The sequence below is a fragment of the Phytophthora cinnamomi genome, assembly GCF_018691715.1.
Source record: "Phytophthora cinnamomi strain GKB4 chromosome Unknown Contig72, whole genome shotgun sequence".
Classification (NCBI taxonomy): Eukaryota; Oomycota; class Peronosporomycetes; order Peronosporales; family Peronosporaceae; genus Phytophthora; species Phytophthora cinnamomi.
Window position 1 is genome coordinate 37176 of NW_027151005.1, and position 26501 is coordinate 63676.

The following is a 26501-nucleotide window of genomic DNA, read 5'->3' on the forward strand; positions in this document are numbered from 1 at the left end:
GCTTCTGTTGATCAACAGAAGCTGCTATAGTGTCTTGGACAAACCGAATCACGGCTTGTCTTTTGGTGATGAAACTGATTGCATCCGAGCTGAAGTCATTCAGCTCGCTCTCCGCTAGAGGCCCGGCCTCTGCGTGGTTCTTTGCGGTGTCTGCGCCCTGCGCAGACCCGTGGTCGTTAGCCTTGTTGTTGGGGGAGTCTGCGCCCTGCGCAGACTCATGTGGTCTGTCCATTGTTGCAGCTGACACTGTGCAAGTGTCAGCGGTTTTCTGCGGCTGCTGTATTGCAGTCGTAGATCCTCCCCCAATTAAAGTGGGAGCCATCACTCCGAGTAAACTCGGGAGGCGTGGATGCCGCACGGCATTCACGTAGAACGGTGTATGCCCGGTCGAGGCATGCACTGAGTTATTGATGGCAAACTCTGCCATCGATAAACACTCGCTCCAGGATTGGAACGAGTGAGCGTAGCTCTTCAACATATCGACGAGCACGCGATTCACGCGCTCGGTTTGACCGTCCGTCTGCGGATGATCCGCAGTCGACATGGAAAGCTGGCTCCCAAGAAGTGTAAACACTTCTTGCCACAGATGCGCTGTGAAGCGCGGGTCTCTGTCCGACACGATGTCGGACGGCATGCCATGGTGTTTGAACACCATGTCGACGAGCAGACGGGCTGTCTGCTTCGCGGTCACCTCTGCTGGCACCGCAGCAAGATGTACCATCTTGCTGAAACGGTCTACAAAGACCACAACACCGGTGTTCCCTCCGCTATCCGGGGGAAGACCAAAGATGAAGTCCAAAGACATGGACTTCCAACACTCCGACGGAGTCGGTAGTGATTGCAGTGGAGCCTGCGCGAATGGCGCAGGCTTTACGCGTTGGCATACCTCGCAAGCACGGATGTACTTGCGCACCCACTTATACTGGTGGTGCCAGTAGAAGTCGCGCGTGAGAAGGACGTAAGTCTTCTCACGTCCGAGATGTCCCGCAGTCGGGGCATCATGATACTCGTACATGATCCTGAGTCGCAGGTCATGGTCATTCGGTACGACAACGCGATCCGCGTTGTCGTCGACTGCATTGTAAAGCAGTAGTCCGTCGTGCACACGAAAGCGGTGTGCACGCGCTCGAAGGTGCTTGGGCAGTTTCTGACGGGACTTGTCAGAAGGCGCTGTGCCATAGGCCAGCAAGAGCTTCGCGTCCGCGTCGTGCGCGTACGCGGCCTTCACATCGTCCAACAGAGATGATGTGGCTTTGCTCGATCGCGTGGCGTCAATGGCATTGACGTCAACAGCTTCTGCATAGTCCGGCCGACGTTATAATGCGTCGGCCACCACGTTCAGTCTTCCGGGTTTGTATTCGACCCGGAAGTTATACTCCGCAAAGAATGAGAGCCATCTCGCCATTCTTTGTGAAATGTGTGGCGACTTCACTGCGGTGCGCAGTGATGCATGGTCGGTGTAGACCACAAATGGTCTACTCCCAAGCAAATACACTCGGAACTTTGCGAGTGCGTACTTCATGGCAAGGAGTTCCTTGTCATGCACCGGATAGTTGCGCTCAGCTGGCTTCAGCTGACGCGATTGGTAGTAGACGACACGATCACGGCCCTCGTGATCGTGCTGCATCAACGCGCATCCGATCGCGAAATCGGATGCGTCACATACTACGTGAAATGGGCGATCTTGGTCAGCCACTGCCAAGATCGGCGCCTCAGTCAAGCCCCACTTGACTGTATCGAATGCCTTTTGGCAATCGGGTGTCCAATTCCACACAGCTTCTTTCTTAAGAAGCTGTGATAGCGGGCGGATCTTGCCCGCATAATCCTCCACGTACTTGCACAAGTACGTGGCCAAGCCAAGGAACTGCCTCAGTTCCTTGACACTTGAAGGCGTCGGCCATTCATTGATCACTCTGACCTTTTCCGGGTCAGGGCGAACACCATTCTTCCCTACGAGACACCCGAGGACGGGTATCTCGCTCGCCCCGAAGATACACTTCTTCAGGTTCGCGTAGAGCTTATGCTTTCGCATAAGCTCAAGTAGCTTCCGGAGATGCACCCTGTGCATCTCTACGTCGGTCTTCCCGTCCACAGCCCGGCTGTGGATGAATACATCATCGAAGTAGCTCGGTGCGAATTCGCGCACCGAGCGCAACAAGTGCGTCACGCACCTGTTGAAAGTCGCAGGGGCATTCTTAAGCCCCTGTGGCATTACTAGCCATTCCCAGAGCATGCCGCTTGGCGTGCTCACTGCCGTGAGAGGGATATCGCTCTCACGCATTAGGATTTGATAAAACCCATCTCGCAAGTCGAGAGCACTGTAAATGGTGCTCCCGGCCATCGAATCGATGATAACATCTTTTCGTGGTATCGGCGTCTGCGCCGGTACCGTCGCATCGTTCAGCTTGTTGTAAGCATGAACGATGCGCCATCCGCCCTGTGGCTTCTTGACACAGAACGTCGGAGCACTGTGCGGGGACTTTGATTCCCGCACTTGTCTCTTTACGACGACTTTCAAAGAAGTCGTCGATCGCTTTCACTTGCTCTCGCGGCAGTGGCCACTGCCGCGTGACACAGTACTTTCGTGCCCGGCACGAGATCAATCTCGTGCTGAATGCCCTTATCCTGCGGAAGCTCCGCAGGAATCTCTTCCGGGAGTACGTCTTTGTACTCCCTCAATACTCGTAATAGGGACTCGACTTCAGCGAGTCCCAACCTTGTTCCTCGAAGCGCTCTCGCTTCGTCTTCGCACTGAGAGTGTCTTCACTCTCAGTGGTACTTCCCATGAAGAGCTGCCTCAGCTCTTCGCTCTCGCCCGCCGTTCTTTCGCTGTCCGAAAGAACGCAGACTTGCTCGATGCGTCCATCGTGCAAGTCGCGCGTGAAGCGCTTCCAGCTCGTGGCTGGAAGCGAAGTCAACTCCGACGCCGTCGTCGGAGGACTAGCGAGTTCCATGTCACGATACTGGAATCCAGTATCGGTGCGCGTCAAGACGCTTAGCGTCTTGACATTCGGCGTCTCCGCCGCAGTCTGCCCAGCAGACTGCTCTTGTTGCGTCTCGGTCCCGGACCGAGACTTGCGCAGCGTTTTCCGCTTGCGCCGTCTTCTTGTTGTGCGGAGCCGGGCTCCGCACAGTTGTTCTTCTTGTCCAGGCCCGGCCGTGGACAGTCGTTCGCCGGCGGACCCTGTCCGCGGGCGCGCGGTATCAAGCCCGGCTTGACCGCTTTTTTCTTCGTGCAGCCCGGCTGCACGGTAATGTGTCCCTTCGCCGGCAGACCCTGTCTGCGGGCGCGCGATATCAAGCCCGGCTTGATCGCATGGCGCTTCGTCGTGCAGCCCGGCTGCACGACAGCATGCAAATTGCGTCAGTGCGGTACGTTTGCAACCGTCCGCACTGTTTGCAGCGTCAACTCCCGGAGTTGACACGCCTTCGTCACCTCGACGCCAATCATTGGCGGAGCCCCTCTTGACCGAGGGTGCGTCGGCTCCCGGAGCCGACGCGTCGTTGTCGACCTGACCGCTTCGGGTCAGGGACTGTCCCTTACACGCTTGAACGTGGGTGTTGGTTCCCGGAACCAACACATCTTTTTCTTCCGACGTCGGCAGCATTGCCGACGTGGGTCTCACTTGTGCGCGCCCTCGCGTACTTCCTGGGCACTCCGGGACAGCAGCATTAAGCGCTGTCTCGACTGGCGAGTCGCGCGCACCTGCTGGTGTATGCGCTGCGGTAACAGGGCCATCGCTCTCTGTTCCGCTGTCGCGTCCGAAGCGCACGAGCGTGCGCTTCTTCCAGTCTATTACCGGATCATGCCGTGCAAGCCGCGGCATGCCCATTACCACGTCGAACTTATCGTCCAGGTCCAGGACGATAAAGTGTTCGACAAACACTCGTTGTTTGTACGAGAAGCGCACGTTCACGACGCGCTTCTCGGTCTTCACGATGGCACCTGTTGCCAGTCGTACCTCCAGAAGACTTCGAGGTGTATCTACCTCCTCGAAGTCAAGTCTCGGCAGGCTTCGTAGTCGAACAAAGTTGTTCGACGCGCCCGAATCTACCGAAGCTCGAAGAGAGTCACTCGCTCTCTTCGAATAAACCTTCAAGATGACTAGGTTCGGCCTGTCATCTTGTTTCTTGCAGTGAGAGCTGGTCTCACTGGGGGCTGCAGTCCTCAGTGTCGCGTGCCCGATGTCGGCACGCGCGACTGCATTACCAGTTGGGCGCCCCGCGCCTACTGGATGTTCGCGTTTTTTGTTGGTCCGCGGCGATGCCTAGCATCGCCACGACGGCCACCTCCAGGGGGCATGGGAGCTGTGCACTCTCGTGCAAAGTGACCGATCCTTCCGCAACGGAAGCATCGCACGTTACCTCCCTGCTGCTGGTAACCAGCAGTTGTTGCGTTCGAGAGGTCCATTGGCTCCGGACCTCCCGTCCTCGCTACCGGGCGCGGTTGCGGCCTCGGTACGTTTACATGGAGTTTAGCCTGCCGCAGGCTAAACTCTTCTTGCATGGCAAGAGTGATTGCAGCTTCGAGAGTACTCGGGTACTCTCGGAAGAGATAGGTCTTCACAGGCCCATCTCTAAGCCCTTTCATGAACGTGACGACCTTGGTCGCCTCGTCAATCGGGTTAGTCACGATATTTGATACCAAATATCGTGCGCGCTGTGCGTAAGCATGGACGTCATGCTTACCCTGCTGAAGGTCGAGGAACTCTGCCCTCGACCGGAACTCGTTTTGCGGGGGCTCAAACGCTTGTTTGAGCTCCTCTTTGAACACTTCGTACGTGCTGAAGCACGTAGGATCGGAGAGTCGGCGTCCATACGCCCAACTCCTTGTGCGTCCGCCAAGGCAGGACATGGCGAACGCGACCTTCGACAGCGGGTCGACGACGCGTCGAGCCGCTATGGCTGTGTCGAGTTCGACAAGCCATCGGAGGAGAGGCTCGCCCTCTCTTCCCACGTAATTGCTTACGCTCAACTTTAATGGTTGAGCACGCGGTGTCGTCCCTGACGACGCCGTCACTGAGGAAGCAGCGTCACGCTGCTCCTTCATGATGAACCCCAGAGCAACACCATGTTGCTCCGTCGGCGATAGCGTACGCAGCATTGTAGCTATCGCCGCTTCTCCAATGACTGTTGACAGTCGTTGGAGGGCCTCCCACTCTGGGTCAGACAGGTGGGGGCAGTCAGCGCGTGCAACATGCGTTGCAGGCGTGTTGGAGCTCTCCATGGGCACCTCCGTGCTCATGTGGTTCTCGGCTCCGCGTTCGTACACCGCGTACGAACGTCAAGCAGTCGGTCGTTGGACGGACTACAAAGTGCTACCAGGTGTAGCGGGTCTAACTTGACTCACTACTTTAGCTTACACGTTGCGCAACGTGTATGAGGAAGCGTAAGTACTTAGTAATTACTTAGGTTAATTATATTTGAATACACAAATATAAGTTAAGTAACAAAAGGATTCCAAGTGACTTAGATTAGGTAAAATGAGAACTGTATTGTTTGTAAATTGATCTTCCTCTAAAATCTGCTAAAAACTGTTTATCATCTATGAAAGGGTTGACAGCGGCTGGCTGTCAGAGCCCCGCTAATATGCATGTCTCTGATTGGTAGAAAGATGCTGCTTTCTACCAATAGGATCTTTGGGTATGTGTGGACCACTCACTGTGGTGGTCCACTTCAATGTATCCATCGGTGTGTCTTACACCAATGTGAGGAACCCCGTTACAGTATACATGCAACCGAGCTCGGGTGTGTGCGCCGTCGACCCTTCCCGTCCGTTCAGAGCCGCTCATCGCTTCGCTGGCGTCGCCCGTTCGTCGCTTGTGGTATCCTGCCGTCTGGAAGTCTAGGTCGTCCACCCTGCAGCGCGCCCCGGCTAACTTGCGATCTTCGACGGTTGGGTTCTCGCCGCGACCGTGCCACACGAATCCGTCAGTGCCCAGCCACCTTTGGTTCGTCTTGATCCTCGTCACTGGTGTCATCCCCGCCGTCCTCTGCTGTACCCGTTGTCCATGTCTCCGCTGTCCTCCTCCACGGCCCTCGCTGTCCATGTCTCCGCTATCCTCGCCGTCGTTGCGGTCCATGCATTCATCTGTCCTGCGCCGCCAGAAGAAGCAAGAGACGTTCTCCGACGAACAAAAGAGGACTTCGAGCTATGGAAGCTCCTCCAACTAACGCATCGAAATATTTGGGTGGTTGCTGGGCGACACTGCTGGGGTGGCTGTCCTAATTTACTGAACGTATCGTTTCCGAAATTCTCTACTATTTCCGATTTAGCCCTGTCTTCGTACCACCATCCCAACTGTCGGAAAGTGTCGGGATGTCGGAACGGTTGCGATATGGGGGACTGTATGGGCGCGTCGCGCACAGCTGGCACACCCGGTCGGAGACTGGTGGTCGTATCTTTTTCTGTATGTATGGGTGGGCCTGTCCATGATTTGTATGGGAGTACAGATACCGCTGGTAAACTTTGGCACACGATTAGCCCAAATATGTGATTAAATCGTGTTAGGAAGGTACACATAAACATGCACGTATTCACCCGACGACCGGCCCGAGCGAGCACCTCCTCGTAAGAGCGTTAATCACGTTGACCAACAACACGCGGTGGACTGGATTGATGAGGCGTGGGGGGAGGTAAGAGCCGATATCATTGCTCTAGAGATTTAAGCCACCAGAACCCACACACCAGGCTTGAGGCTTGCTCTGGTGGGGATGCATGTGGCTATCCGACCCATTTCGGGACCGGGTTCTGATACCCCTCATTACACTATGGGGCATTTTTCGGCATTTGGGGCCTCCAGCCCACCCAACTATCCTACACCGGGGTGCGGGTTGGCAGGGCGGACCACTCCACGGAGTGGCTGCTCGTCCAAGGTATTGCCTATCTCTGGCCTCCGTGGAAAGTCCCGCACTCGGCGGGGATCGATCCCGGTAATCATTGCTCTAGAACGCACACGTTATTTTACACTGTAACATCACATTACTATTGGCTTATCTATACCCTCTATGAACAAAAAAGTTGAAGATGCCAAAGTTTCTCAGCTGTATCTGTACACTTTTGACGAGGAATTTCCATAAATCAGTGATTTTCACTGACATTCGTCAAAAAGATGGTGGTAAAAACTACTGATGTGTACTAGATTAACCTTAGTATTGGACTCATACACAAATTTCAAGTTAATCCAATATCAATAGTATTTTCACCAATAATAGTAAGTTGGTCCTTGGCTTTGCAAATTATACTACTTTAGTAATGACATGTTGTGAGCTTGGTTGAAAAAAAAAACTACTAGTGAAACCTGAGCCACATAGGTTTTGTGCCGGAATCAAAGTAAATTCCGTGTCCGTACGTGACTTATCAATAAAGCCCCCCCCACCCACCCCTCCTGACGCTACCTGGACTCGACTTATTAATCCCTTAACGGGCGCCTATAGTCCGCCATATTACGCTTCCGTCCTTGCCTGACGTGTGCCTAGAGCTCGCCAGGATGTTCGCTGCTGTCGATTAACATGACGAGAAGGAGATTTCTGGCACGATAGTCCGATCGTGGGAACCAGCCACATCGCAGCAAGCTCTCTACTGTAGAATGGTAGCTGCTTGGATTCTTGGCTCTAGAAGCACGAATACACAGGATACACAGGGGGCCCGCAAGCGGTACTGACTCATAAAGAGAAATAAGACAAGAACTATCAGCTGGTGCAGTTGGCCAGCTTAGCACAAGCAAAATATCGATAACAGGATTGTAGTTAGTATTTGTAGACACTTAGTTTTTGTTTAGGGTGTGCGGTAGATACTAACGTTTGCAAAGTGTTCGCTAGAATATGCTTTGTGGTATGTGAGTGTTCGTATAGTGCCATCGTGAAGACCTCTCAATGCTTGACAGGCTGGACTGTGGATTTGTACTTCACGATTTACACTACAGGTATCGCTGACGTGGATGTAGTTGGTGCAGCCCACCGTGGGTAATTTACCGTCAGTACGAACTTGGGGGAAACGGATTCGGTTAAGAAGCAGTAAATCCGAGTAATGAATTTGCCAATAGGATGGCAAACAGGCAAGCACGTTGCAAGCACGTATATTAAAGGCACAAACTTGTCAGCGCGGTACGTTACGTACTGTGCATCACTATATTGATTAGGACGTGGGGACTAGGCTGGGTGCTAGGCGCCAGCTACACTATTACCCCTACATGGAGCAGAGTAATGATATACACCAGCGATCCACATTTGGTGTTCAACAATATTATAGTACCGTTATAGTACTACTGTTTTCATAGTACTACCTCTCTAATCACGTTTGCCTTTTTCACAATCTTTTTGACGAATCTCAGTGAAAATCACTGATTTCTGGAAATTCCTCCACTTTTGACAGACACCAAGTTGTGTGTGCAAATAACCCTCACTCCAAAATAGGCACTCAGTTGTGGGTCAGAAATGTAAATACTTCCATCAAGAAAAACACCTTTTCTGTTGGCAGCCCAGCGTTATCGGTCATGAAATCGCGTCCGTCCATCAGAGCGTGGCGCTTGTCCGTGCCAGCTCGACGCTTTCTATTCAATGAGTAAGCGCAGGCAGCTCGCCATGCTCTGTCTGCGGTGCAACACGCTGGAGGTGGACGCGCTGGAGGTGGTTTTAACTGCCTTGTGCTCAGCGTGGACATGTCCAAGGCAGGCAAAGGGCGACGCTAGCAACACCATTGAAGATGGTCGGTCTCTGTGGGGGCCACCATACCGATAATCTGCTTGGAGCTGTTCATCCGCAAGGTGCCGACGCGTGCGCACGAGTTCGAGCAGTCCTCTGAGCTCTCCTGATCGACGACCCACAAAGGGCTCAAGTGGAAGGAGGACGGCCCTGGGAACGAGTGGATCCTGTCTGTTATGGCGGTGGAGGAGAAGAGGGGCAGTGTCGTAGTGACCTCCAGTTCTGCAGCAACGGATCAACCACGCAAGGCGGCTCGAGCCGCCCACCTTTCAGCACCTTTGGCCCTTCCTGCGACCCAACCGCCCTCGTACTTAGCGGTAGTGTCTCCTTCTGTCCCTGCAGACCTAAACAGACCATGGCGCGCCCGCTCGAGGTGGCGTCCGCCGCCTTCTTCCAGCTCGAGTGCAGCCACGCGCAGCTCTTCCAGCCCGAGTACAAGCGGTACGCCTCGCCCTCCTCCTCCCTCCCCTCGCTCTGCCGCCGCCGCTGACCTCCTGCTGCTGCTGCTGCTGTGTGTCGAGCAGGAGCAACCGCACCAAGGGGCTCAAGATCCTGCGCTGCTTCCCGCACTGCTGCCCGGAGCACATCGACCGCAGCTACTGCGGCACGTCGCTCAGCGTGCGCGTGCAGTTCTCCTCCTCTCCCTCCCCCTCCTCTCCGCCCGTGGACCTGTTCGCCCGCTTCGAGGCGGTGAGCGACGTGAGTCTCCGCCCCGGCGAGTGCGTCGAGGTGGAGCGCATCGCCGTGGCCACGCAGACCGAGAGCAACCCGGAGGGCCAGTGGATGCAGGGCGTGCTGGACCAGCCGTCCAAGCTCGTGACGGCCATCCGCGCGGCGGAGGCGTCCGCGGACGAGAAGCCGCTGATCTTCCACCTCAACAGCCGGAGCTACGCGCGCTGGTACTACGACTGGGAGAGCGGCGCCAACAAGGCGCAGCGGCTCATGAAGCACGTGCTCAAGGCCTACGTGGTGGAGCGCTGCGCCGTGGACGAGGACGACAGGATTGTGGCGGCCTCGAGCGACGAGGCAGTCAAGCAGCTCTACCGAGTGCTCCATGTCGTGACGTCGCCAGAGTTCACGGTGGTGTCCTACCGCCGCGCGCAGCCGGAGAATTATTATCAGGGAGGGGTGATGGAGGAGGGCTTGTCCCCCTATGGAGAGGCGGGCTATCAGGGCGAGTCGCCCGTTGGCAGTTATGACGGAGCGTACTCGCAGCGACCGAGGCTGTCGACCCCGAGGGGCGACCAGTGGAGGGTTGCGGCGGATACAAAGACGTACGCGCGACAGTATCAGGCGAAGCGCCAGCGGGCGTCCACGCCACCTGCACGACGAATGGAGCCGGAAGATATGCCGGACCTGCTGGAGGACAAGCTGCGGTGGGAGCACATGAACTTGCCGGCCGTGTCGGTGTCGAGGAACTTGGCGCTGGTGTACTCGTTTCTTCGCTGGGCTCCTCTGAGCGTGTATGCTTCGTTCGTGGACGAATTGGTGCATTTGGTGAACGACAGCTTGCTGGGATCGCTTGCCGGGTCGCCTCAAAGGGCGAGCAGACTCAATTGCTTTTCGAAACTACTGTTCAATCAAGCGAGATCGGACGCGGGGACTGCTGTGGCTGGATCCTTTGTGCATGGTAAGCGTTCTGTTGGAGGAGCCCCGGCAGCTCTGCCGCGCGACTTGAAACTCTCGTTCGCGTGCTGACGGACGCAACGCTCTGGTTCTTTTCGACGGACACGCGGCAGTGGATGCGCTCATTCTTTCGTGAGCATGCGAGTTTTGTGATGGACAAGGATGGTCTGCGAGAATGTTTCGTGCTGTTCCTTCAGGAGCTGCAGGCACGTCTGGACGCCCAAGTGTTTGAACAGACATCGCTGCAAAATCTATCCAATGTCGCCGAGGAGGTTATAGCTGCAGTGTATTCCTACGAATATTTCCATGCCCGACGACCGCGAGTGCGGAAAATTCTGAGTGGTCAAAGCTTCGCGGGCTGGAATGCATTCGTGGCTCAGATGCGGGAGACATACATTGGTATGACCGCGTTCCCAGGTGTATCGCGTCAATTGATGAAGAGTCAAGCTGGTCTGGATTTCGAGCAAGCGCATCCGCCACAAAACAATGTCGAGCGCGATTGGAATGCTGAGTGGCTGTTGGATGTGGATGAGGCAGTATGGAAACCCAACGAAAACGCCATCAAAGTCGACATCCACGATATCAGCGGCTTCGGCGATATTGACGGTGATGATGGTGCGGTATCTCTTTTAACTCTTTTTGCGTTCATTTCGCAAATGGTACGCATTGAGGTTGGCATTGACGTTCAGGCACGCACGCTTCATGTTCGGTCTACTCAAGGCTTTGCTGGAGCTCAAGATTGCATGCGCTTGGTGCTGGATGGAAAAGATCGTGTGTTCTCGCAGTTTCCGAACGCAATCGCAGCGGCAGCTAACACGGGGGCGTGGGGAGATTACATTGGCGAGGTGCAAGTCGAGAAGCCGGGACGACTCATCGTGTACCTGCAAATGTTCATTTGGTCCATGCGGGGAAATGGCCCATCTTACCATTCGCGCATGCGTATTGAATGCTGGCACAGCCAACGACTTTGCATCAGTGGCGATGTGCTAGCAACCACTGCCCTGGCCTCCTTCACATCAGAGGACGCTACGTATTTAGCTGAAATGCCACTGCGAGGCAAGCGTGAAGCAGTGGAGCAAGCCTATGCAGAGCAGCTTCGCGATGATTCTGGAGCAAGATCCGCTGCTGGTCCTTGGAAAGAGCTTGGCCGATTCCGTATGAGCTATCTGAAGACATAGGCAGCCCGATATCATGTAGGATTTCATCGGGACAGCAAGTCTCGTTTTCCCTTCACCAATGAACTCTTGGCAATGTCAATCCGACGAGGGTCGAATGAACAGGTGCATGCATATTGACACGATAGATCTCAACCAGCGTCGTCCTGACGAAAGTCTTGCCTCGATAGACTGAGCCACGAGCAGCATAATAAATGTGGACAAGTTTTCACATGTTCATGGTAGCACTTGTACAACCGCCCTACGCGTCTACAGACACCACAGCTCGCCTCCCCTCCTTGGCATCTGATGGATGCTCCTCATGCTCTTCGCCTTGATTTTGCTGAGCTAGAACCTGGACCTGAATTTGCTCCTGCTGCCGCAGTCGTTGCTGAAGCTTACGCCGTGCAGTCTCGAGCTCGCGCAGCTTGTCGCGTGCCCCCAACAGCGTTTGAAGCGTATAATGGGACATACGTTTCTGCAACTGATGACTCAAGGTCGGACTCGAAGGTAAAGAGCGAGGCGATACCATGCCAGGCTTCATCAGCTCCCAGTGCGACGGGCGCGGATCGAACCGTACCACCACGGAGAATGCATTGGTTGACACTTCGTGGTGCATGAGCAACCGCATGTACTTGAGAATGCGGGCGGGGACAACCGAATTGCCTTCCGCGTAAGACAGCACATACACACCACTTGATCGCCCTTCATCCAGCACTATCGGGGCCGACGAGTTGCTTGACGATGAGGACACAGAACCCAGAGGTGGGGACTCCAGCCCTGGGGGATACCTATGAAGTGCCTCTCCGTCCTGGGCAAAAAGTCCGTCCGAGGTCGCATCTGCACCACTGGAACTGACACTAGGGGGAGCGTAAGGTGTTGTAATAGGTGTCTGAGACCCACCACCCCAAACACCTATCCGTTGTAGAGTCTTTCGCAAGATGAGGTCAGCATCGCCCACCTTATCGAGACTACGCCAAACAAGTGTTGCTGCTGGAGGAGGCAACACTTGCGGAATTGTCTCCAGCACACGGTCTCGAACCTTAGATGCGGCACCTACCGAGTAGCTCAGCACGGTATTGCTACTGCTGCGTTGAGGGCAACCATCGGACCGATGCAACCCCACAGCACGACACACACGGCAAACGTGTTCGTTAGTCGCGTGTGCTGCTGTTCTGCGGCAAAATGAGCAGAAAGCAGTAGTCCTGCCTGGTGACATGGTTGGCGACGTATCATCTCCATGATGCGAATATCTGCTTCTACTCGGGGATAATCCACCAGCCCGCCGAGGACACTTTTTGCTCCCGTGTTGCCCGACCATTCCGCACACCCGGCATCGATGCTGGTCTGACGCATGAGGTCGCCACGCATTGCAGTGCGAGCAAAATTTTCTCCGTTTGCGCACATCCACCGACGAACCAATCCAAGGTACAAGAGAGGAAGAAGACGCTGGGCACCTCTGACTGCGGTGAACACCGTGAGCTCCACAAGCGCGGCACCGGTGTCGCTCAGTAGCATGCAACCCCCACGCATTACACAGCGTGCAGAACTTCTGGTCGTCCACCGACTGTCCACCAGCATCCGCAGGAGAATTTGAGTTCGACGAAGCAGTAGTCGCCCCTGCAGCTCCACGATACGGGCAGCTCCTACTGCGGTGGTGCCCCACCACGCCACACGATCTACACTTGTGCTGCGCAGCAGTGTGGTCTCCGTACGCAGAGCAAAACTTACAAAACTCCACGGTCCGCTCCATTTCGTTGTCCCGTACCATCCTGGCATTGAGCGGCGCTCTCCGCCTCACATTGGTCAGCACCCTCTTGACCATACCGCCCGTGGTCGAGTCCAGCACGTCCACAAGCTCCAGCACCCGAAATGGACTCAACTGTCCGGGGTTGAACAGCGTCGACGCCGCCACCGGCAGCGGCGCCAATTGCTGCTGCTGCTCTTTCAACGCCAGCTCGTTGCGCCGGCGCTCCTCCAGGTCCACGGACGCCAAGATCTCGTCCGTGATGGCGTCGTTGGCCGCGTCGGCGATCTGTTCCTCCGTGGCGCGCGTCAGTAGCAGCTCGTGCACCTTCACGACGCCCAGCAGCTTGTCCACGAGCGCCGAGCGCGCGTCGCCGACATTGTGACTCTGCAGCGTCAGCAGCTCCACTAGTTGGCGGACGCGGCCGCCGCTGGCCTGCTCCTGCTGCTGCTGCTGCGTGTGGGCGTCCTGCGGGGCCTCGGTAGCCTGATCTTCTTGACGTTGATCCCGGTCCTGCTCCTGATCCTGCATTGCCGCCACGTCGCCCTCGTCATTGCACTCGTGGAACAGGTCGCAGCTGTCGCCGCCGTCGTCGTCCAGACTCTCGTAGAACTCGTCCTCGGGCGAGTCGCAGAGCGCCGGGAACAGCTCCGGCGCGGGCGTGGGCTGCTCCGCCAGCACCAGCAGCCCCGCCGAGTCCAGGTCCGCCTCGCGCACGCGCCCGCGCGGCCCCGCGAACGTGTCGAAGCTGATCATGTCATGCAGCAGATTCTCGGGCTGGAATTGTCGATTCAGTGCATTAGGGTTAGGGTTGGATTAGTTTTAAACCAGTCAGTCCGCGTGGACGCTCGAGGACAGTTTTTTTAGATAATGTTGCACTGACTACGTAGTATATGACGTATAGTACTTGGCTACGGCGACTACTGTAACACAGGCATCATACTACTAGTATGATGCCTGCACGCTGGACTTGAGATCTTTGGGGTTTGGTGGCCTCTCCTGCAAGCAAAACGCAGCGCAGTGCAGCGGCAACGAACGCAGAACGCGGGGTGAATGGATCTTTATGCTCTAGTCCTTATGAGCCGGACGTCGGGCGTTGCAAAGTCGCGACTGCTTCCTCCCGGGGAGATCGCCGGGTCCTCGTGGCCGATCCGGCCCACGGATACCCGTGTGCTTGCAGGTGTTCCTGGGTAAATACTACAATCGAAAATTGATAATTGCGACGTCACCGCTGGACACGCACGCGGCGATCTGGTCGCCCTGCTTGTTCCAGTTGACCTCGTAGATATCGCCATTTGCTTGATACGTCTTCACCAAGGACCCGTCCTGCACAACAGCACCGTCGTTACGCGTGAGTCACCTCGAACACCATGCCGCGTAATTTCTGCATCTGACGCACCTTTAGTGACCAGACGTTGACCATTCCCCCTACTGTTCCACTAGCCAAGTACTCCCCATCCGGGCTAAACGCAACACCATATACAGGATACCTGCAGCAGCAACGACACACTCAGTGTTAGTTCCGAGCAAAGCATGTCCAACCGCACGCCGAGGGCCACGTACTGGTGATCAAATGTTCTCCTACAGGAGCCAGACTCAGCGTCCCAGAGCTTCACGGTGCCATCGAACGACGCACTTGCGAGCGTAAGCGGCTGATCGGGCAGTGCTGTTCCAGGCCCGGTACAGCTCCAACGGAACGTGTACACTTCCTTCTTATGTTCTTGAAGCGTGTACACTAACGCCGCTGTGCTTGCTGCGTCATCCTCTGCTGCGTCCTTCTTGCTATTTTCACTGCTATCGACTTCCATGGCATCACCGTCCACCGGATCCTTGTTCTTTATAGCCTTTGACGGGTCCCAAATCTTCACCGTGTAGTCATCCGAGCATGATGCTAAAAACCGGCCAGACGGGTCCCACTTAACGGAGTTGATAGCATCCTTGTGACCACGCAGCACCAAATCCGCCTTTGTTTCGCCCACGCGAGCGACACAAATACTCATATCCGACGAGCACGTAGCAAACGTTGAGTCATCTTTCCACGACGCATCCAGAATCGGATCCTCGTGCAGTTTCAGTTGCTGCTTCTTCGTTTCGTTCGTTGCATCCCAAACAACCACAGTCTTGTCGAAGCTAGCGCTGAGCAAAAACAGGCTGGTCTTGCTCCACCGCGTCGCGAACACCGGTCCGTTGTGGTACTGGAAAATGTGCTTCATCTCGCCCTCTGCGTTCCAGATCCGCGTCTTGCCATTGTAAGTCCCCGATGCCAGCAGCGATCCATCGTGCTACAATAAATATCCCATAATACGCCGTCAGCTGAATCAGGCAAAGCGCCCATGTGGGTCTCATCAGAAGAAAAGAGAAACCGGGCATAGCACGTACGTTCCACTCCAGAGTTGTGACGTCCTTGTGTGGCCCCGTGCCGTGGTTCAGCACCTTGGGCACGACGGCTTTACTATCCTCCACTTTGTTCGGCAGCGCCCAGACCCGCGCGGTCGAGTCGCTCGATCCGGACACCAAGATGTTCGTCACCGGGTTCCACGAGCACGCGTACACCTCCTTCTCGTGTCCGTTCAGTAGCACCAGCGCCTCCTTGTCCAGCTTGTCCACGCCGTTCATCTCGGCTGCCAATACCAAGAAGAAAACAACCGTGAGATTCCACGGCCAGCAAAATAACTCTCTCTCCAGCCCTACCTTTCGTACCATCCACGGCGTCGGGCGATCCATCGCCCTTCCGCTTCCGCTTGTTGGAGGCCTTGAAGGATCTAGCGCTACTGGAGGCGGACTGCGCCACGCGACAGATGTGCGGGCTCAGCAGCGAGAAGTCGCCGTCGCACTCGCGCTCCGTCCCGTCCTGCAGCAAGAAAACAGACATCCACAACACAGCAGCACCGCGTTCAGCCCCTCTTCCTCCTCCTCCTCAGTCTCCCAACCAAGCGGCGCGCAAACCTCGTTGATGTGCGCCTCGATGCCCACATACTGCAGCCCCTTCTGCATGAAGGACACGAGCGCGCCGGGCGGCAGCTCCGTGTTGATGACGCTGGACTTGGCCAGCTGGCTCTCGTACGCGAAGGTGAAGGCCGAGTGCAGGAAGCCCGACTCCTGCAGGTACCGGTACACGAGGAAGTTCACCTCGTCCGACGTGATCGCCATCCCTGATGTGGCGGGCTCGCGGGGCCGCGGCGCGGCGACACTCGGCGGGGGAAAGGGGGTCGGTGAGGGCACACGCGTCTGCGCGTGGGTGGGCGGCGGCGGCGGCAGGCGAAGCGGCCCCCGCTGGGCGTACTGGGCTGGGGTCTGGCTGGGGCTGGACGTCTCGCGCCGGGGCTTCCGCTGCTATAATCCGTCATAACCACCGAGCGCCACTCCCCTCGCGGCGATTGGCTGAAATCACGCAGAATAGTATCAGCCAATCCGCGCGGCCCGACGTATTTTCAAATGCAACTGTACCGTAAAGCCGGTACTGCAGAAGATCGCCAGAAGATTCCCGCCCCAGCAACGTGGCGTGCATGGGTCGCAGCAGCACGAAGGCACTGCAGTATGTAGCAACTTGGCAACTTGTCAGTGACAAGTTGCCGCTGCAGTTGCCACTGGCAACTTGCCCTGTATTAGGTACCAGTATTAAACTGCATACCGGTAGTAGCAAAGGTACTCGAGCTAACTGACGTCAGAGCTTCTTGAGCAGCGCCTGGGCCTCCTCGTGGGCGATCTCGTCCTCCTCGGCGGCCACGGGGATGGCCAGCGCCTTGTCGACCCAGTCCTTGGCTGCGGCGTAGTCCTTCTTCTTCTGGTAGACCTGCGCGATGAGCAGCGAGCGCTTCTTCCACGAGTCCGGGGCCAGCTCCTCCGACTTGAGCAGGAAGCCCAGCGCCTCGTCGTACGAGGACTCGGGCGGCGTGCCGAACAGCACGGCCGCCGCCTTGCGCTCGAGCCACGACAGGTCCGCGATGGCGATGCACCAGCGGCCCAGCAGGTAGTACGTCGTCGGGTTGGTCGGGTTGAGCTGCACCGCCGTCTCCCAGTGGCTCTTGATCACGTACGAGTTGGCGATGGACACCTTGGAGCCCTCGTAGTCGCCGATAGACGACAGGATGATGCCGTACCTGCACAGCACCAGTCAGTAAGACGTTATCGCATTGCTGCCGCCTAAGTACCTACCAGTTGTGCACGGCGGCAACGTCCTTGGTGAGGTCGAGGCCCTTCTGGATGACGTCGCGCGCGTAGTACGTGAGCTCCTTCTTCTCGTCGGCGCTGGTGGCCTTGAGGTTGGACACGTCGTAGGCCGCGCGGGTGAGGCGCCAGATCACGCCGACGTCCTCCGGGTGGGCGGCGTGCATCTCCTTGAGCTTGGCCAGCAGCTCGCGGCGGTCGAAGCCGTTGTCATTGTACAGCTCCTCCGCCTTGACGGCGTCGGCGGACTCCATCGGCAGCTTGGGGGCGCAGCACGCGGAGGCCAGGGCGACGCCGGAGAGCGACGACAGCAGCGCTAGCGAGCGAGCGGCGTCGGGGGCGGACTGCAGACGGGCGACGCACTCGCAGCTCCGAGCGAGCAGCGCGCTCTGCTTCCGGGCGAGAGAGGCGAAAGGCTGGCGAGGAAGCGCACGAACGGACCGATGCAACAGCACGGCACCTGCAACAACAGCATGAGGGTGGCGTCAGGGGCAGTCTCCACAGGGGGAGGAAAAGATGGCAAGGATCATCACGTCGTAGCATGAACAACTTCGAGACTCCAGCGATCTTGCTGTCCGTCTCGTCGCGAGGGCTCTGGTCCGAAAGTGACGAGAGCCCGAACCTGACGTGGTCATGGCCGTTGTAACGGTTGAGTGCTGCATGCATGGCTGGGGCAATGCAATTGAATCGAGCAATACATGTAGTCAACTAGCGGCGCGGAGGCCCTTCCTGCGCCGTACTACCAACCAGCCAGCAAAACAATGCCAGTCGGCGCGGTCTACACTATGTTCCTTCCTACTTCTTGTTCTTGCCGTAGCGGTCCGCGTAGTACTCCTCCTCGGACTTCATCTTGCTCACGAACTTCTTCTCGAAGCGCTCGCGATTGTCGTTGATGCGGCCCACGATGTCGTTCACGTCCAGCTTGTTGGGGCTCTGGATCAGCTTGAAGATACCCGCCTTGCGCGCGTGCTCGTAGTGCTCGTCGAGCGAGAACTCGGGCAGGTGGTGCTGGTCGCGGTGCGTGCCGTGCACGACAACGGAAATGTTGAGCGACGCGATCATCTCGGGCGTCACCTGCCACGGCGCGTCGATGAGCACGTCGTCCACGAACTTGCAGCCCAGCACGCTGAGCACGCGCTCGTGGAGGTTCATAATCGGGTAGTTGAGTCCGCGGTGGGCGTTCACGACGCTGTCGTTGTGCACGCCCACGATCAGATACGAGCCCTGCTGCTTGGCGAGACGCAGGATCTCGACGTGGCCGGCGTGGAACATGTCGAAGGCGCCGTCAATGTACACGACCTTGTCGGTCTTGAGCGGCTCGTGGTTGCCCACGGAGAAGAGGCGCAGCATGCGGTTCGTGGTCAGGAACTTGGACGGGCGCTCCTTGGCCTTGTCGTGCAGCATCTGCGACGACAACTGGCCGTTGGCGGCGAAGTGGTCGTGCGTGTGGTGGGTCTTGTGCATCACGAGCATGCGGCCGAGGATGTCGCTCGTGGACACGCCCTCGGTGCGCGGGATGGTGCGGTACTTGCCGAGCTTCTGCGCGGACTCGTACACGTCCTTGCCGTCCACGATGCACGGGTCGTCGCCGTGCACGACGTAGTCGATGCGGTGCTTCTTGATCATGCGCTGCAGGTACTCCTCGTTCATGATGTAGGGGCAGTGCGGCTCCACCTCGTCCACGAACTTGCAGCCCTCCACGGAGGCGATGCGCTCTTCGTTGTTGAGCACGGGGGGCGCGCCCTTGCAGGCCGTGATGGACTCGTCGTCGTTGACGCCGACCACGAGGTACGTGCCGAGCGACCTGGCCTGGCGGAAGGCGTTCATGTGGCCGTAGTGCATCATGTCGAAGGCGCCGTCCATCCAGATGCGGATCTGCTCCTGCGGGGGCGAGTCGCGCTCCTCCACCTCCATCATGGCCATGCGGTCCTGCAGCTCCTGCACCTTCTGGTAGGCCCTGTCCAGCTCCTCCTGCAGCACCTGCCTCCGCCGGCGGTGGCGCTTGCCGAAGAGCACGAAGTAGGCCAGCAGCGTGAAGATGCCCGTGAGCAGCGCGATGGCCAGGCGCTCGGCGTCCGGGTACGGCTCCGGGAAGCCCATGCGCGCGAACAGGCGGTGCGCGTGCACCATGAGCTCGTCGGCCGCGGGCGAGTGCAGCAGCTCGTGCACGTACAGCACCACGCGGCTCGCGAGCGCCTCCGACATGGCTGCAGAACACTGGGGCGGGGAGCAGAAGGAGAAGTGCGCGAGCTCGGACGAACGCGGAGGATATCGCACCGGATCTGTCCCGAGAAATGAGCGGGCGAACACAATGCACCACGTAAGCGCATGGGTACGCAGCTCAGCGTACCCTCGTGAAGGTACATGTACCCCACGAGGAGGGTACACCGAGAAGCGTACCCCCCCCCCGTTGGATACACAGCTCGTCCAATCACCGCGTCGAATATACAAACCGATGCATGCGGAGTTGCTGCGAGGGGGAGGTCGGTATCTATTATCCGCTAAACGGAGCTGCTCGAGGAAACTGGTGGAAGCGAGCGCTTGGACCTCGGCGGACGGGAAGGACCGATGGGGACCGTGTGGCGCTTACTTTCCAAATCCAAGCGCAAGTCTCCTTAACTGGTTAAAGCGACTGCGTTTTTCCTCCGCCATGGGTCTCTCTCAGGAACGTAAGCTCGAGTACTTCGAGAAGCTCGAGGCTCTGCTCGAGAACTACACGCGCATCTTCCTGGTGGGCGTGGACAATGTGGGCTCCGCCCAGATGCAGCAGATCCGTCTGGTGCTGCGCGGCCGCGCCGAGGTGCTCATGGGCAAGAACACGCTCATGCGCAAGGTGTTCCACAACTTCGTGAAGAAGAACCCGGGCCACCCGCTCGAGCAGTTCATCCCGCTGCTCAAGGGCAACGTCGGCTTCGTGTTCACGAACGACGACCTGGCCGAGATCCGCGAGATCCTCGAGTCCAACCGCGTGCCCGCCCCGGCCCGTGTCGGCTCTATCGCCCCGGTGGACGTCATCGTGCCCCCCGGACCCACGGGCGCCGACCCCGGCCAGACGTCCTTCTTCCAGGCCCTGCAGATCGCCACCAAGATTCAGAAGGGTCAGATTGAGATCGTCACGGAGGTGCTGCTGACCCGCAAGGGCGAGAAGGTCGGCAACTCCGAGGCTGCCCTGCTGCAGAAGCTGGACATCAAGCCGTTCTCGTACGGCCTGGTGATCGAGCAGGTGTACGACAACGGCTCGATCTTCGACCCGGCTGTGCTGGACCTGACGGAGGCCGACCTCTGCGCCAAGTTCGTGGCTGGCCTGCGCAACGTGGCCGCCATGTCGCTGGAGCTGGGCCTGCCCACGCTCGCCTCGATCCCCCACTCGATCGCCAACGCCTTCAAGGACCTGGTGGCTGTCGCCGTCGAGTGCGAGGAGTTCTCGTTCGAGAAGGCCGAGCCCTTCAAGGCCTTCCTGGCCGACCCCTCGGCTTTCGCCGTGGCTGCCCCCGCTGGCGGCGCTGCTGCCACCGAGGAGAAGAAGGAGGAGGCCGTTGAGGAGGAAGAGGAGGTCGACATGGGCGGCGGCATGGACATGTTCGGCGGCGACGAGGACTACTAAGTGCAGTCTCCCGTCTCCATGGACAACCTACACCGTCCTCAACCTTCTAGCGTAGCGTTCGTTGCTAGCAGAAACCCAAATCAAGGATTTGTGAAACCTTCATACCTACCTACCTACTCTTCATTGTATTTCTTGTCTACAGCCTATTCATCACCTCCCTAACGATAAAACCTGTCGTGTCCTTGACAAAATCGCCAGTGCTTTGCGTTTGGCGCAATTTGAAGGCGTAAAATTCAAATTCAAATTGAAATTTCGGCAAAGTTCGCGGCCAGTGGTGAAGTGGGCGAGACATTCGATCCCCGTGCCATGGACGTAGGTGCACGCGCGTGATAGCCTTGGCCTGGATCCACCGCCGCCACTAACTGCAGGCGTTGCTACTCTCGTCCTCTTGTGCGCAGTCCGACGACGGCGGGCGACGGCGCGGCTGCAGCTGCAAGAAGTCCGGCTGCCTCAAGCTCTACTGCGAGTGCTTCGCCGCCAGCGGCCGCTGCAACGAGCGCTGCCAGTGCGTGGGCTGCCGCAACCAGAGCCACAACCACGAGGAGATCGCGCAGGCCATCCAGGCCATCGAGAAGCGCACGCAGCGGGCCTTCCGCCCGTCGTTGAGGGCCTCGGAGACAGAGCCAGCGCCCGAGCCGGGTAGTCGCCCCCCGGCCAGCTCCACCCCCAGCAGCGAGACCCCCGCGACCTTCCCCGCAGAGAGGAAGGCCGCGATGGCCATGGCCGGGACCTCGCCCAGGCCGGTCTGTGCCTGCAGTGACGGCAAGTGTACCGGCGACTGCCCGTGCTTGAGCCTCTTTGGGGCCTGCTCGCCTCGCTGCCAATGCAAAGGCTGCCAGCTGCAGCCCCAGCCAGAGAGGACCAAAGGGTGCAGCTGCAAGAAGTCCAACTGCCTCAAGCTCTACTGCGAGTGCTTGGCGGCGCAACGCATGTGCGACCATCTCTGCAATTGCGAGGGATGCAAGAACTGCCAGGAGACGCTGGCGGAAAGAGAGCGAGCGGTGGCTGCGATCCTGGAGCGCAACCCGTTGGCCTTCCAGCCCAAGGTTGCGAGCGGAACGAGTCAGCATTTGAGGGGATGCAACTGCCGCAAGAGCGGGTGTATGAAGAACTACTGCGAGTGCCATCAGGCCGGAGTGGCGTGCACCTCGAGATGCGCGTGCCACCAGTGCCGAAACACGGAGACTTTTGTCTCCGCCAAGAAGATGCTGGTGTTTGCAGGAGTGAGTGCTGATGATAGCAGTCTTCGGGTTACGTTGGACCGGCCTTCTCAGCGGAAAATTGTAAAACGACCAGCTCGTGCTAGCGCTAAGGCTGCAAACGCGCAGAGTGGGTTGCAGACACCGACGAATGCTTCGACCCAAAGGCCCTCGGCGCTGGAGTTGCTGTCGCGAAGCGCTCCAGTTGCCCACTCGAAGTTGTATCAGCGGAATGACTCCGCTATGGATGGTCTTCCGCCTACGACGCCAACTAAACGGCCATCGAGCAGCATGGAGCACTGTCATACAGCAGGTGGAGCTGTAGTCACACCGACCTTTGCCAAAAGGAAGTATACTAGGCGAAGCTTCACCAAATTGCCATTCATGGACCGGATCCAGGAGGCAGCAGTTCAAGTGACGGATCTGCCGAGTGTAGAAGATGCCGTGGTTAATGTGTACGACGCCAGGAATACGGAAGGTGTGGGTGACCCTGAACTCGCCATTCTCAGCCGGTCTCTGCTGCATACAGCAATGACGGTGGAACTTGTGGAGGAAGAGAAAGAAGCCAGAGTTTCTTCCAAGGGCCAGGACCAAACACCAGTGAAGCAGCAAGTGGGACGTCTCCAAGTTGATTCTTCGCGAGTGAGCGACACCAGCGACAGCCGTGAAGCGCTGTCTCCCACAGCTGCAGGCTTGTTCTGCGAAGAAGAATTCAGTGAGGCTATGGGCGACGATGATGACCATCAAGAAATGGAAATGGAGGAGAATGGAGATGGGGTGCCGTCGGACTCGAAATCAGATGATCAAAACAGAAACCCAAAGAATTCAAGCGGCCAAGATCAAAGCAACTCGAAGAGTCTAAGTGTTATGCAAGAGCGCGCAGTGCTCCAGGAATTTAGTGTTTGGCTTAGAAATCTGGCATCTGGAGTGCCTTCGCATTAATAAGCGACCCACATAGCACGGCCGCGTTTTTTAAGGTGGGTATGTTTAACCCCCTGACACTGGTATTTCAGATATTCTATGGCCAGTACGAAAACGAAGTTCTATCAACCAAGATTGGGCTTAGAGCACTGAGCCTAGATACACGCCTGCTGTTAGCGTTTTGTCTACAGGGTGGAGTCATTGATGCCCTCGCGCTTGTAAATGTGCTTGATAGCCTCATAGACGCCGTCGACAATCACATCAGGTTTATGCTCAGGGTCCTTGGAACCGTCGTAGATACCCGTGCGGACAAGCACTGAAGTCCACTCGTCACCTGCGTTATTGGCACCCTGAATGTCCGATAGCGGGTTATCACCGATGCCGTACATGTGCTTGAGCGGCTCTGATTGCCCGGAGATGGTATTGAGGAGGCGTTCCGCGTAGCTGTAAATTGAATCAGTAGAAAACACTGTTAGCAACCAAAGCGTTAAGCCGGTATCTTTCCTTGAGATATCTACGTACTTGTACGTGACGTTGTGGGGCTTGCCGTAGTTTGTGACCTCCAACGTCCGGCCAGTAAGGTCTTCGTATAGCAGCTTCAAGCATCGCGTGAATGCTCCTATGAAGGACGGATACGTTAACACTGCTACCGCTAGGATTTCGATCCCGTGAAGAAAAACAGCAGTTACCTTGCGCGAAGCGAGGGAACGGGTATGCACCACTGAAAATGAAGTCGTCGTTGCTCACGAACAATGGCGTCTGCTTGCCCGATGGGTGTCCACTTCCAGGCGGATCGCCTCCGATCAGCACATCGACAGCAACTTGGATCTCCGGCGCCCAGTTGACAGGGTCGTGCATCACGATAATAGCCTCGATGGGCTCTTCATGGTGCGGAGCAGGCCTGTAAGAGTACAACATCCAAATGACTTGCCAATTAGAGTAAAGAAACCTCTATCTCAACAGAAACTCGCAACGCACGTTTGCTCGTAGTGGTGGAATGGATACTGCGTTGGGTGGTGGTGCAGCATGTCCTCCACACTCACAACCTTCTTGAAGCCGTAGCACTCCGCCTAACAATACATAAAACAACAATCAATTAGTGCACTCATCAGCATCAGCAGCTCGCCACTATCAACTTCTAGCTCACGCACCACATTCCACACATCGTACGAGCCCAGAATCAACACGCGCTTGTCTGCAACCACCCAAACAAAACATCAGCAAACTCTCCACCCAGCAACAATAAAACCCAATTCCCCCTCTCTAGCACCCACCTCCATAGGTCTGCGCGATCTCGCGCATGGGTGTGTGCGAGAGGATCATGTGCTCCGGGTTGATGGGCAGGTCCAGCACCTTGCTCAGATTCTTGGCCTTCTCCTCCTCCATGCAGCCGCCGCCGTTGGTCAGGAAAATGTGCGGCACGTTATTCACCCGCAGACTCTCCAACACGCGTTTCGCCTTCGGGAGCTCATGCCCACCCCTAGAAGCAAAAACAACAATACCGTCAGCGAAATGTAGCAATAGCCCCCACTGTCATTTTGCCGCACCGGATCAAGACACCGTCGATGTCGAACGCGATGCCGAACGACGGAGAAGCACACGCCACACGCGACGCCACGGAAAACTCGCGCGTGCCGCGCCTGCACAGCGAGCGCACCAGCGGAGAGCGCCACATCCCTCCGAGCTCAGATCGATTGTGGCGTACGTCAGTCGCTGAAAACTACATGGCGTGCACCACACGAGTGGTGTCCACCACACCAACCAGCTCCTCGCCCATCCACCATCGGCGTCATTCGTATCATTGCAGCGTCAGGCCGAGATGGAGCTGGTCATCGGGTGTGTGGGCAAGCCGAGCGCCGGCAAGTCGACGTTCTTCAACGCCGTGACGGACGGCAAGGCCAAGGTGGGCAACTTCCCGTTCACGACCATCGAGCCGAACGAGGGCATCACGTACTACATGACGCCGTGCCCGTGCCTGGACAAGGGCAAGACGGCGGCGTGCGCGCCGCGCTACGGCAAGTGCGAACAGGGCACGCGCTACATCCCCGTGAAGCTGCTGGACGTGGCCGGGCTCATCCCGGGCGCGTCCGAGGGCGCGGGCCTCGGCAACAAGTTCCTGGACGACCTGCGCCACGCGCAGGTGCTGATGCACATCATCGACGTGTCCGGCCACACGAACGAGAAGGGCGAGGAGACCGTGGGCTACGACCCCATCAACGACGCCGACTGGCTGGACACGGAGATCCACCAGTGGGTCTTCAACAACCTCTGGAAGCGCTGGACGTCCATCGCCAGGAGGCACAAGGCCACCAAGAGCAGCCTGCAGAGCACCTTCGTCGGCCAGCTGTCGGGCTACGGGGCCACGCCGTCGCTCGTGAGTAAGGTGCTGGACCGGCTCGGACTCAAGGAGCCGCTGGACCTCACCGCGTGGGCGGAGGACGACGTGCACAACCTGGTCAAGGTCTTCCTGGACATTCGCTTCCCGACCGTGCTGGTGCTCAACAAGGCGGACCAGGGAGACGACACGGACCGCAACATCGAGAAGATCGTCGAGAAGTACGGCAGCGACCGCTGCTTCGTGGCCAGTGCGGCTGCGGAGTGCTTCCTGCGTGCCGCGAACAAGCAGCGCTTCATTCGCTACGAGCCGGGATCGATGTTCTACTCGACGCTGGAGGACGACGACGAGGAACAAGCCAAGGCGGACGCTGAGAAGGGTCTGGGCCCGCTCAAGCCGATTGAGAAGAAGATCCACAGACGGCTGGAGCGCATCTCCGATATGGTGCTGTTCCGCTATGGTAGCTCTGGAGTTCGTGCTGCCATTAATGCAGCGGTGGAGCTTGCCGATGTTGTGGTCGTGTACCCGGTGAAGTCCCTGAAGAGTTTTGCCACCAACACGACGCCCGGAACAACGAACAAGGGCATCTTCGCCGACGCTGTCATTGTGAAGCGCGGCACTACTATCAAGGAGCTCGCATTCCGCGTCTCGCAGTTCCTGGGGTCTAACCTTGCGTACGCCGAAGGCGAGGACGGTCGGAGGCGCGCTGAAGACGAGCCCATCGCGACCAACAACCTCATTATCAAGTTCACGACGACCATTGCGTCGTCGGCCTCGGCTCCTTCAGACACGGCTACAGCAGATAAGGATGGCAAAAAGGGAGGGAAGAAGGGTGCCAAGGCTGGAGCTGCCGCTGGTGCTGGCGACGACAGCTACGAGTAGATAGATAGACGCAACACAAGCTATCAACGAAATGGCAAAGCATTTTTTTCTTCAACGCATTGAGAGGCACTCGTGCATCTTAAATCCTGAGCTCTCGATTCCCAACTCACTTGATTCAGCGTACCTTGGTGATGTCAGGGTGGAAGATGGCTATTGGGAGTGA

The 26501-nt window shown here is 57.5% G+C and overlaps 9 protein-coding genes across 11 annotated transcripts; 4 read left to right on the plus strand and 5 right to left on the minus strand.

Annotated features, from left to right (window-relative positions):
• Positions 1-9058: 9058 nt before the first annotated feature.
• On the plus strand, positions 9059-10401 carry IUM83_19136 (uncharacterized protein; the record flags this gene model as incomplete). The annotated part of the gene is made up of 2 exons (XM_067944169.1): positions 9059-9144; positions 9228-10401. The coding sequence occupies 2 exons, from the start codon at positions 9059-9061 to the stop codon at positions 10399-10401; spliced, it is 1260 nt and encodes a 419-aa protein (XP_067785972.1).
• A 1344-nt stretch (positions 10402-11745) lies between these two features.
• IUM83_19137 lies at positions 11746-13986 on the minus strand (the record flags this gene model as incomplete). 2 transcript variants are annotated; one of them, XM_067944170.1, is made up of 2 exons in its annotated part: positions 11746-12398; positions 13215-13986. In XM_067944170.1, 2 exons carry the CDS (start codon positions 13984-13986, stop codon positions 11746-11748), a joined length of 1425 nt encoding a protein of 474 aa, XP_067785978.1. The 2 variants fall into 2 exon arrangements, with proteins under 2 accessions (XP_067785978.1, XP_067785977.1); XM_067944171.1 differs by lacking the exon at positions 11746-12398 and adding an exon at positions 13016-13050.
• A 441-nt stretch (positions 13987-14427) lies between these two features.
• On the minus strand, positions 14428-16380 carry IUM83_19138 (putative WD domain-containing protein; the record flags this gene model as incomplete). Of its 2 annotated transcripts, none has more annotated exons than XM_067944172.1 (6): positions 14428-14556; positions 14630-14720; positions 15427-15512; positions 15610-15851; positions 15922-16081; positions 16177-16380. In XM_067944172.1, the coding sequence occupies 6 exons, from the start codon at positions 16378-16380 to the stop codon at positions 14428-14430; spliced, it is 912 nt and encodes a 303-aa protein (XP_067785980.1). The 2 variants fall into 2 exon arrangements, with proteins under 2 accessions (XP_067785980.1, XP_067785979.1); XM_067944173.1 differs by having other exon boundaries at positions 14794-15512.
• Positions 16381-16894: 514 nt separating this feature from the next.
• Positions 16895-18063, minus strand: IUM83_19139 (putative regulator of microtubule dynamics protein; the record flags this gene model as incomplete). Its single annotated transcript, XM_067944174.1, has 3 exons — positions 16895-17330; positions 17386-17857; positions 17931-18063. The coding sequence occupies 3 exons, from the start codon at positions 18061-18063 to the stop codon at positions 16895-16897; spliced, it is 1041 nt and encodes a 346-aa protein (XP_067785973.1).
• Positions 18064-18192: 129 nt separating this feature from the next.
• Positions 18193-19602, minus strand: IUM83_19140 (Ethanolamine-phosphate cytidylyltransferase; the record flags this gene model as incomplete). Its single annotated transcript, XM_067944175.1, has 1 exon — positions 18193-19602. One exon carries the CDS (start codon positions 19600-19602, stop codon positions 18193-18195), a length of 1410 nt encoding a protein of 469 aa, XP_067785951.1.
• Positions 19603-20047: 445 nt separating this feature from the next.
• On the plus strand, positions 20048-21001 carry IUM83_19141 (60S acidic ribosomal protein P0; the record flags this gene model as incomplete). Its single annotated transcript, XM_067944176.1, has 1 exon — positions 20048-21001. The coding sequence occupies one exon, from the start codon at positions 20048-20050 to the stop codon at positions 20999-21001; it is 954 nt and encodes a 317-aa protein (XP_067785996.1).
• Positions 21002-21307: 306 nt separating this feature from the next.
• On the plus strand, positions 21308-23142 carry IUM83_19142 (Metallothionein-like protein; the record flags this gene model as incomplete). The annotated part of the gene is made up of 2 exons (XM_067944177.1): positions 21308-21313; positions 21400-23142. The coding sequence occupies 2 exons, from the start codon at positions 21308-21310 to the stop codon at positions 23140-23142; spliced, it is 1749 nt and encodes a 582-aa protein (XP_067785998.1).
• Positions 23143-23306: 164 nt separating this feature from the next.
• IUM83_19143 (TIGR01456 family HAD hydrolase) lies at positions 23307-24796 on the minus strand (the record flags this gene model as incomplete). Its single annotated transcript, XM_067944178.1, has 7 exons — positions 23307-23565; positions 23644-23740; positions 23811-24022; positions 24100-24191; positions 24273-24316; positions 24396-24601; positions 24669-24796. 7 exons carry the CDS (start codon positions 24794-24796, stop codon positions 23307-23309), a joined length of 1038 nt encoding a protein of 345 aa, XP_067785997.1.
• A 144-nt stretch (positions 24797-24940) lies between these two features.
• Positions 24941-26338, plus strand: IUM83_19144 (putative GTP-binding protein; the record flags this gene model as incomplete). Its single annotated transcript, XM_067944179.1, has 1 exon — positions 24941-26338. The coding sequence occupies one exon, from the start codon at positions 24941-24943 to the stop codon at positions 26336-26338; it is 1398 nt and encodes a 465-aa protein (XP_067785993.1).
• Positions 26339-26501: the final 163 nt, after the last annotated feature.